Here is an 11020-nt window from a genome sequence, read left to right as displayed (position 1 = left end):
GTTTTGCCGTGAATTGCGGTAGTCTTGCTGTGAGTTCGCTTTGTCTTGGTGTAGATTTTGTTTTTTGCTGTGACACTCATGGGCCACCGTAGTGAGCGTCTTCTTCGACATCGTATGGCACAGAATGTTAATGAAACTTTCCTACTAATTTCTCCTTTTAGTTTTCACTTATGTTTAATTGTTAATTGTTATTTAATCCATTTTCCGTTAGTTTTCACTCTTTTATGACTACTTTCGCGATTCGTAAGTGAATAAAGTGTTATGTCAAAACGCGTCGTTTTTATTGTGCCAACGCAACAATGCACACAGTGTCAGCTGTCGAACTTCTCCAGGGAACAAAGCGAGTCAGGTCAATTGTATGTCGTCCAAGGTTATTTTGATCAGCCTCAGTATTTTTCGATGTTGCGACGAAAAATCAGTCCATAGAAGACCTCGTTTCTGCAAATGTCCGTTTTGTTTTTTTTAATCATCCAGTCACATGGCTGAATCATACTGCTGGTGTAGAAATGGATCCGCAGAGAATGTATGTACAACTTCTAAACCATTCTGCAGAGGTTTAAAGAAGATTTCGACTTACTCAAGAAATCAGAATAGTTTTAAAATGTGATAACCAGCCGAACAAGAATGTGCAATAATACTTTACCAGCACTTAAATTGAACGCTCAAAAAATGCAAACGGTTCAACATCAATTCCTGTGTAGTGATATGAATCATTCGTTGAAGCCAGCTTTTCTATAACACATGATTATAGCCACTTCCGAATCAAAGCGAAAATCAAAAACGATGGATGTGCAATCAGTTAAATTAATAGAAGCAGAGCCAAATTAGACAGAGGGCACCGAATTCTAAATGCTACGTTTAGCTATTTAATTTCATTGCTAAATGGCATGATGCCGGTAATTTCTGGATTCTTCAATAAATGTAAATACATATTTGAAACTGCAATAGCTGTAATATTGTACAGCAGAATTAGACGGCCTCTATAGTGAGATGTCTTTACTTTAGATGAGTTTACTTTAGTTTCTTTGTTCTTAGTCTTTGTTCTTTTGATTCAATATAAACAAAAATTTATTCTCCTTCTTTTAACTTAATTAAATTTTTATTTATTTATTTACTTATTTACTTACTTCTCTATTCTCTTTCTTTATAGTACTGAATGTGTATAAATACCTTGGTTAGTGTAAATTTAGAATTAAAGTAAAGTAAGTCTTGTGTAAATGTTAAGATACACCACTTAATTATACGTGACAATGGCCAACTCGAAAGCTATGCTACTTTGGTCACTGTGCACATTTTACTTTTGATTATTGATGTAATTTACTTTTTTTTCTACATATTCTGACTTTTATAATCTGTAGTAACCTCTTGAAATAGTGCGAATAAAGAGTTTCCTTGTCGATGCGAGAAGCGATGGTCAAACTGTAATAACCAGGCTCATGTAAACTGGCCTGTAATAGTGTTCATATAAATAAAATTAACTACCCTCCCTCCCTTCCAAAAAATTTGTAGGGTCTGAGAAGTTCAAGAATCATACGTTTTGCTATAGCCAGTAAACCCAGGTTGCTGACCCTTTTTATCAACCTGAGGATGGGAGTGGTACAATGAAGGGCGGGAGTCGGGGGACAAAGGGCCGCTAAAGCACAGGAAGCGGGAGAACGTGACACGAAAAGTGGGAGCAGTGACCCTCCCTGTCCTTTCCGTACCCCAAAGGCCGTAAGGAAATTAAGACTTTCAGCTCCTCTAAACGACTAATAGTTTCAGTCAATCAGTTCTTCATAATTATGAAGTACTTGATCTATCGAGCACCGATACTTATAGTTCAGCTATCATATTTGGATTAATCAGCATGATTTCTTAACCTTAAAAAATCTTAATCCTTCAAATAATTTTCGAGATGGAAATTTTGTTTGACTCACAAAGTACGGTATCGTCATTCTCATATGAGTCACTCGCTTTTTTATCACAAATTTGGCGCTAGAAAACGAGTATCAAGTAACATGAGTAGGGACGAAACTTATCACGATTTTCTATTTCAGCGCGGAAAGCGTCAGTGGACATCATGGAGACCCTTTATTTATGGTCCCGAGTCCCGCCAATTGTATCCCTTATCCCGCTTCCTTGCCGCCATTAACAATGAAGAAACTTGGAACATCTGCCAAAGATAAACGTTCGAGAGTTTTTCTCAGATCTATCTAACGCTACCATTTATTTTTACTCTTTGGAATGGTTACAGAATCAGTTGCTAAACTACTTTCCTTTAAGAAAGTTACACTGACAACATCCGAAAAAGGGCAGTGTATATATTTTCCGTGGAATAATCCGAAAATATGTGGAAACAAGAAAAAACTGCTGATGGCCATAAAAAAAGTCTAATAAGCTAACTTGGAAGCGATTAAAGGTAATGGTTAATATGAACATGCAAACAAGCATCATCTCCTTAATTACAATCTGCAAGTGAGTTATTGAACAAGATTCAAAATCTTGCTGCCATATTTTTTCCACCTCATAAAAATCACACAACAGACATTTGTCCCGTTCCTATTTTGAGGTTCATATATTTCTTTTCTCGATCTTTCAAGAAGGTGACCAAAAGAAAGGGTTTCTGTAAAGACGCTCCATCAAAATCATTCTCCAAATACTTAAGGTTCTGTTAACTAATCCTAAGAAATGGCTCTGAGGAAAACCCTTCCACACTTAGGTGGCTCGCTTAATACTTAAATTGTAATGATTGTACTTTACAAAAGGGCATCATGCCAATAATACTCCGCGCAAATGGAACCATAATTTCTTTTCTGTCACGCGTTGTGTGACTCCCAGACTACTCGGGTATGCCGGGAGATTTCACTTGTTAAATTGAGTTGTTAATTTGCTGGCGCTGTATACACATTTTTGTTTCACCATTTGAAAATTGTTAAATAAATCACGGCGACACTGCTGGAGACGGCCTCGTATTCGTTTTGAGAAATTTAACGGCCGAGACTAATGAACCACAACATAATTTGTCATTGTAATTTTTGTAGAGAATAAAACATTGCCTGAGTGCCTAACCAATACATCCTTTGGAGGGATATTGCAAAAGAAAACACAAAATATAAAAATTGATCTCCGGATTAATATTTCAAGATGTCGAACACGCAGTAATAAAATATTTTAAAATATTCTTTTTCTTGAATTACACAATAAAATATTATTTAAAGTCTGTTCTCTACTTATCCTATTTAATTCATTCATCCACAAGTTTCTTAGCTTTGTTTCCTTAGAGTCATCACTCATCATTTAACTGTCAAGGTCTTTTTTCCTGCAACGAATGAAAATAAGAGCAAATTGTAAAACAAAATACAATCATAACAGGCGCAATAAGAAAACGTAGGAAAACGTATGGTTTCTGCTTACATGTATATCTGATTGATGGTGAGGCACTTTCAAGAATCTACATTTAACACCAAGCAGATAGTGTCAATTGTTACTCTTCAAAACCAAGTAATTATCAAACTAGCCTTTATATTCAAGGTCACAGATAGTTGGCTCTAATCATTAGCGACCAGCAATAGCCACCTTCTATTACCTTTTATGAATGAATCTTACCTCAGTTCGTCAAAATCGAGCCTCACATCACCTCCAATCAGCGTAAACGAAGCCCACTCAGACACTTTGGTAAAGCCGTTATTTCTCATCCACTTCATGGCCTGATGAAGAGATTCACTGGCACTTTCTCCTTCAGCGAGATGTTCGTAGAATTGTCTCATCAGCTGCTCTGTTGCTGAGTCTGGAATGGCCCAAAGTGCAACTAGCACCGACCGAGCACCAGATCCTAAGAACGCACGGGCAATTCCAATGACTCCCTCGGCTCTTATCTGTCCACTTCCACTGTGACAGCAGCTAAGTACCACCAGTTTAGCTCTGACTTTCACTCGTGAGACATCAGCCATCGTTAACATGTAAGCCTCCTTTGGTGGGATAACATCTCGACTGTTGAAAGGAGGAATGGGGGCGAGAGCAATTTCTCCTCTTTCGGCGTTGCCATGGGCAGCAAAATGTATCAGGCTGACTGAACGTATCCTTTCAAGTACTGCCTGCTTCGTTGCTTGATCTTCTACCAGGGGCGGAACGCCTACCAGTCGTCCGACCATCTCCGCTTCCTTTCTAGCACCGGGCAATGGCAGCAACCAATCAACCTTGGGATTGCCTATTATCAAGGCACCAGTGTTGCTGTGATAGTCCTCTGGACTGTCTTGAGTGATCTTGAGTGTCGTCAATGAAGGAATGACCCGGATCCTATGCGTCTCCGAGAGGTATTTGGCCCCCTCTTTTTCACTCAGGGCGGCAAAGGGAACTTTGTACGAAGTACTGTGCGGAACAATAATAACTTCAAGCTCCTCAAGCAAATCATAAACTGGGGCAATAAAGATTTTGTAACACAACGATAGACTTGAGATAACTTTCTCGTCCTCCTCTACCAGTCGCACCCTTGCAAAGCTTTTTTTCTCGGCGGTAAGAGGTTGCGACTTAGTCATATTTAAAGACCGATCTTCACAGTCTTTAGTGGGAAAAATACCAAGACTCCGGAAGTTATCAGCCAAAAATTGACTCAAAGGAAAGTCTCTGGACAACCCAGCCTGAGCGAGATTCTCTTCTTGTGATATTCGTTTAAAATGAATGGCTCCACTTGTTTTCAAGATCCACAAATGCACGTGATTGTGCAAATAAGAAATGTAAAGACAAGTACAGTTCTTTTCCCCTCTCAAAATATTTTCAATGCCAAACCAAGATTGTGGATTAGCAGAGATGTGCGCTTCAACCGAGTACTTCTCTGCCATCAAGTTCGATAAGCCTCTCGCTCGACTCAACTCTTCAACATAAAGAGCATCACGAACACTTCCGGTGACACAAAGCAAAGTACTTAGCAGCTTGTAGGGAAAAATTCCTGAGTCTTCCAGAAATGATGTTTTGAACTCATCAGTGCCGCCCAAGAAATACCTCATCTCCTCATACTTTTCAATACATATATGAAGACATGAAAGGGAGTCTTTGATTTTGTTTTTTAATAAATACAAAACGGCGTAATTTTGCAAAATTTGGAACTCTCTTCTTCTATGTCCAGTATTTCTGGATATGAATAATGCTTTCTCCAAGTATACTTCCGAAACTTCATAATCTCCGAGAATTCTATACATTGTTGCAAGGTTTGTAAGATCTGCTGCCTCCCCTTCCTTATCACCAATTTCAGTTCTGATGACAAGCGCCTTTTCGTAATACTCTTCAGCCATGTCGTATTTCCCGAGCGACTGAAACACATTACCTAGGTTTCCGTAACCTGTTGCCTCTCCTTTTTTGTCGCCAATTTCAGTTGTGATGACAAGCGCTCTTTTCAGATACTCTTTAGCCTTGTCGTATTTCCCGAGCGACTGAAACACATGACCTAGGTTTCCATAGTCGGTTGCCTCTCCTTTCCTGTCACCAATTTCAGTACTGATGAAAAGCGCTTTTTCGTAATACTCTTTAGCCTTGTCGTATTGCCCGAGTAACTGAAACACATTACCTAGGTTTCCGTAGTCGGCTGCCTCTCCTTTCCTGTCGCCAATTTCAGTTCTGATGGCAAGCGCTTTTTCGCAATACTCTTTCGCCTTGTCGTATTGCCCGAGTGACTGAAACACATTACCTAGGTTTCCGTAGTCGGCTGCCTCTCCCTTCCTGTAGCCAATTTCAGCTCTGATGACAAGCGCTCTTTTGAGATACTCTTTAGCCTTGTCATATTGCCCGAGTGACTGAAACACATTACCTAGGTTTCCGTAGTCGGCTCCCTCTCCTTCCCTGTCGCCAATTTCAGTTCTGATGGCAAGCGCTTTTTTGTAATACTCTTTAGCCTTGTCGTATTGCCCGAGTGACTGAAAGACAATACCTAGGTTTCCGTAAACTGCTGCCTCTCCTTGCCTGTCGCCAATTTCAGTTCTAATGGCAAGCGCTTTTTCGTAATACTCTTTAGCCTTGTCGTACTGCCCGAGTGACTGAAACACATTACCTAGGTTTCCGTAGTCGGATGCCTCTCCTTTCCTGTCGCCAATTTCAGCTCTGATGACAAGCGCTCTTTTGAGATACTCTTTAGCCTTGTCGTATTGCCCGAGTGACTGAAACACATTACCTAGGTTTCCGTAGTCGGTTCCCTCTCCTTCCCCGTCGCCAATTTCAGTTCTGATGGCAAGCGCTTTTTCGTAATACTCTTTAGCCTTGTCGTATTGCCCGAGTGACCGAAACACAGTACCTAGGTTTCCGTAAGCTGCTGCCTCTCCTTCCCTGTCGCCAATTTCAGTTCTGATGGCAAGCGCTTCTTCGTAATACTCTTTAGCCTTGTCGTATTGCCTGAGTGACTGAAACACAGTACCTAGGTTTCTGTATTCGGCTGCCTCTCCTTTCCTGTCGCCAATTTCAGTTCTGATGGCAAGCGCTTTTTGGTGATACTCTTTAGCCTTGTCGTATTGCCTGAGTGACTGAAACACAGTACCTAGGTTTCCGTAGTCGGCTGCCTCTCCTTTCCTGTCGCCAATTTCAGTTCTGATGGCAAGCGCTTTTTCGCAATACTCTTTAGCCTTGTCGTATTGTTCAAGTGACTGAAACACATTACCTAGGTTTCCGTAGTCGGCTGCCTCTCCTTTCCTGTCGCCAATTTCAGTTCTGATGGCAAGCGCTGTTTCGTAATACTCTTTAGCCTTGTCGTATTCCCCGAGTGACTGAAACACAGTACCGAGGTTTCCGTAGTCGACTGCCTCTCCTTTCCTGTCGCCAATTTCAGTTTTGATGACAAGCGCTTTTTCGTAATATTCTTTAGCCTTCTCGTATTCCCCGAGCGACTGAAACACAGTACCTAGATTTCCGTAGTCGGCTGCCTCTCCTTTCCTGTCGCCAATTTCAGTTCTGATGACAAGCGCCTTTTCGTAATACTCTTTAGCCTTGCCGTATTGTCCGAGCGACTGAAACACAGTACCTAGGTTTCCGTAAGCTGCTGCCTCTCCATTTTTGTCGCCAATTTCAGTTGTGATGACAAGCGCTCTTTTCAGATACTCTTTAGCCTTGTCGTATTTCCCAAGCGACTGAAACACAGTACCTAGGTTTGCGTACTCGGTTGCCTCTCCTTTCCTGTCACCAATTTCAGTACTGATGACAAGCGCTTTTTCGTAATACTCTTTAGCCTTGTCGTATTGCCCGAGCGACTGCAACACATTACCTAGGTTTCCGTAGTCGGCTGCCTCTCCTTTCCTGTCACCAATTTCAGTTCTGATGACGAGCGCTTTTTCGTAATACTCTTTAGCATTGTCGTATTTCCCGAGCGAATAAATCACAGTACCTAGGTTTCCGTAGTCGGCTGCCTCTCCTTTCCTGTCGCCAATTTCAGTTCTGATGACAAGCGCTTTTTCGTAATACTCTTTAGCCTTGTCGTATTGTCCGAGCGACTGAAACACAGTACCTAGATTTCCGTAGTCGGCTGCCTCTCCTTTCCTGTCGCCAATTTCAGTACAGATGACAAGCGCCTTTTCGTAATACTGTTTAGCCTTGCTGTATTCTCCGAGCGACTGAAACACAGTACCTAGGTTTCCGTAAGCTGCTCCCTCTCCCTTTTTGTCGCCAATTTCAGTTGTGATGACAAGCGCTCTTTTCAGATACTCTTTAGCCTTGTCGTATTTCCCGAGCGACTGAAACACTTTACCTAGGTTTCCGTAGTCGGCTGCCTCTCCTTTCCTGTCGCCAATTTCAGTTCTGATGACAAGCGCTTTTTCGTAATACTCTTTAGCCTTGTCGTATTGTCCGAGCGACTGAAACACAGTACCTAGATTTCCGTAGTCGGCTGCCTCTCCTTTCCTGTCGCCAATTTCAGTACAGATGACAAGCGCCTTTTCGTAATACTCTTTAGCCTTGCCGTATTCTCCGAGCGACTGAAACACAGTACCTAGGTTTCCGTAAGCTGCTCCCTCTCCCTTTTTGTCGCCAATTTCAGTTGTGATGACAAGCGCTCTTTTCAGATACTCTTTAGCCTTGTCGTATTTCCCGAGCGACTGAAACACTTTACCTAGGTTTCCGTAGTCGGCTGCCTCTCCTTCCCTGTCACCAATTTCAGTACTGATGACAAGCGCTTTTTCGTGATACTCTTTAGCCTTGTCGTATTTCCCGAGCGACTGAAACATAGTACCTATGTTTCCGTAAGCTGCTGCCTCTCCTTCTTTGTCGCCAACTTCAGTGTTGATGACAAGCGCTCTTTTGAAATACTCTTTAGCCATGTCGTATTTCCCGACCGAATAAAACACAGTACCTAGGTTACCGTAGTCGGCTGCCTCTCCTTTCCTGTCGCCAATTTCAGTTCTGATGACAAGCGCTTTTTCGTAATGCTCTTTAGCCTTGTCGTATTGCCCAAGCGACTGAAACACAATACCTATGTTTCCGTAAGCTGCAGCCTCTCCTTTCCTGTCGCCAATTTCAGTATTGATGACAAGCGCTCTTTTCAGATACTCTTTAGCCTTGTCGTATTGCCCGAGCGACTGAAACACAGTACCAAGGTTTCCGTAGTCGGCTGCCTCTCCTTTCCTGTCGCCAATTTCAGTTCTGATGACAAGCGCTTTTTCGTAATACTCTTTAGCCTTGTCGTATTGCCCGAGCGACTGAAACACAGTACCAAGGTTTCCGTAGTAGGCTGCCTCTCCTTTCCTGTCGCCAATTTCAGCTCTGATGACAAGCGCTTTTTCGTAATACTCTTTAGCCTTGTCGTAATGTCCGATCGTCTGAAACACAGTACCTAGGTTTCCGTAGCGGATTGCCTCTCCTTCCCTGTCGCCAGTTTCATTTGCGATGAAAACCCCTTTTTTGAGATGCTCGATAGCCTTGTTGTATTCCCCGAGCGAATTAAGCAATGCTCCAAGGTTTCCGTAACACGATGCTTCTCCCTTTTTGTCGCCAATTTTGGTTCTTATGGCAAGGGCTCTCTCAAAATACTTTTTCGCTCTTACGTTCTCGCCAAGTTTATAAAAGATATATCCGAGTCTTTCACAGGCGTTTCCTTCTCCAATTTTATCACCAGTTTGTCTCTTTATATTTACCGTTTTTTCATAAAGTTGTTTGGCTTCTATAAACCTCTTTTGACTCTTAACTATCCCTGCTAGGGCCATGCTTATATCTCCTTCTTCTACTAAGGCACCAGACTCGTTGCATAGGACAAGAAGTTTCCTACCGTATCTTTCTGCATTTATGTGATCGGAGATACGAAGATAAGCGCAAAAGAGAAGTTTGTAGATGGTGCTGTAACATGGTGAAATAAATTGGTCTTTGCTGTTCCGGTTGGAGTTATTTAGCAAAATCAAGCATTCGCTGAATATTTCAATAGCCTTCTGAACACGATCTGAGTTTAGCAGGTATACGGCAATAGGGATGGCTATGCTCAAGGAAGTTATCATGGTTTCTATCGTTAGGTTTTCCATTGCTATCCTTTCCTGTTATTTGATTCAAATTAGGGAAACATTTAATTTTTAGTTACACAAGTCAACCAATGACTAGATAGTCTGGATTTACTATGAGTCACAACGAAAAGGAAGCTAAATGTGAACTTGAAAAAACTGGTAGGGTCCATTTTTTTCAGTATTGAGCTGAAAGAGCTAACAAGTATAGAGTTCACAATATCGACTTAGAATAAGAAATAAATGGAAAATGAACTTGGATTGGTAAAGCTGAAGAAATCAATCGAGTAAATTCGGTGAAACTTATAAAATAACCTTGACCACAGATTTTTTGAAAACGGACTGTGTGGCTGTTACGCTGTGAAAGTAAACTGTTATCCAAGTGATTTCATAGCATAACCAAAGTAAAGCGCGTGCTCTGATTGGTTAATTCAGCGTCCACCATTTGCCCATGGGTATACGTATACGCTGCTGACGTGAGCGAATGCAAAGACTAGTTTTCCGCGCGCGCTTGTTTTTTCTAGTAACGCAGGATTTGTTTAATAAAAGAAAACTCTTTTGCTGCAATGTATCAATATTATGTTATAAAACAAATGGTAAACGTCACAGTGTACACTATTAAGTTATGGATGCACGTGGGAGTTATGCTAAGCACTCAAGAAGCTAGAGTCGCTCTCGGCTATCGGCTTGCGTGACTCTTACGCTTCCTTCCTGCTTAGCAACCTCCCGCGTGCATCTATGACTCAATAGTGTACGCTGTGGTGTTTACCATTTGTTATTGGATCTAGCTTTGTCGTTCTTTCATCTTATCACGTGATTTAAAAGTGAAACAGCATGTGCTGTTGCTTTTTCTATGAGAATGTCCACCACGTGTAATTACTGTAAACAACATTAACCTATTGACGTCCAGTGCGCCCGTAAGCGCCCATGTGGACCCACACCTTTTCTACGCCCTGTGACCATCGCGCAGAATGCTATTGTTTTCCGTGACATTTACTTGCAGTGCGAAATACGTAGTAAGTCCGGCATAAAGAAATGCACATCCAGCACTGCTGGGATACCATTGGTCAACTGATAAAGTTGAGGGAATACTAGAGTATCTTCGCCGAATTCCGCAACTGTCAATCAAACGTCAAGATGAGCAGAGTAAATTTTCAAGGTGTGATAAGGGAACAATAACACTAATGATTAAAGAGTTTCCAGATGGGATTTGAACCCACGACCCTCCGTGATCTAGTCGGATGCTCTAACCACTGAGCTACAGGAGACTCTATGGTGAGCAAGGGTCAATTAGTGGGTATTGACTGGAACCGCATCACGCGGCTACACAGCCAAACATCAGCTAGCGCATAGAAGCTCACTAACAGCATCACGCTGTCACATTAAAGCATCACATGCATTAAAGCATCACATGCAGCCAACCAGCCTCCAAAGTGAGCATGTAAAGATGAAATAAACAATTTTTAAAAATCGAGTTAGTGAGCTTCGTGTTAGTGAGCTTCTATGCGCTAGCTGATGTTTGGCTGTGTAGCCGCGTGATGCGGTTCCAGTCAATACCCACTAATTGACCCTTGTTCACCATAGAG

General features: G+C 41.8%; 1 protein-coding gene across 2 annotated transcripts; it reads right to left on the bottom strand.

The window, feature by feature from the left end:
- Window positions 1-2187: 2187 nt before the first annotated feature.
- Window positions 2188-9510, bottom strand: LOC148717881 (uncharacterized). 2 transcript variants are annotated; one of them, XM_088742306.1, is made up of 2 exons: window positions 3586-9510; window positions 2188-3298 (listed from the first exon to the last, which is right to left on the bottom strand). In XM_088742306.1, exons 1-2 carry the CDS (start codon window positions 9456-9458, stop codon window positions 3277-3279), a joined length of 5895 nt encoding a protein of 1964 aa, XP_088598432.1. In that variant the 5' UTR covers window positions 9459-9510; the 3' UTR covers window positions 2188-3276. The 2 variants fall into 2 exon arrangements, with proteins under 2 accessions (XP_088598432.1, XP_088598433.1); XM_088742307.1 differs by lacking the exon at window positions 2188-3298 and having other exon boundaries at window positions 3582-9510.
- Between the last annotated feature and the right edge of the window lie 1510 nt (window positions 9511-11020).

This window comes from Stylophora pistillata, chromosome 13 (genome assembly GCF_964205215.1).
Source record: "Stylophora pistillata chromosome 13, jaStyPist1.2, whole genome shotgun sequence".
NCBI classification, from domain to species: domain Eukaryota; kingdom Metazoa; phylum Cnidaria; class Anthozoa; order Scleractinia; family Pocilloporidae; genus Stylophora; species Stylophora pistillata.
Note: the sequence above shows the minus strand (reverse complement) of the source record. Positions and strands in the feature narration are given on the sequence as shown.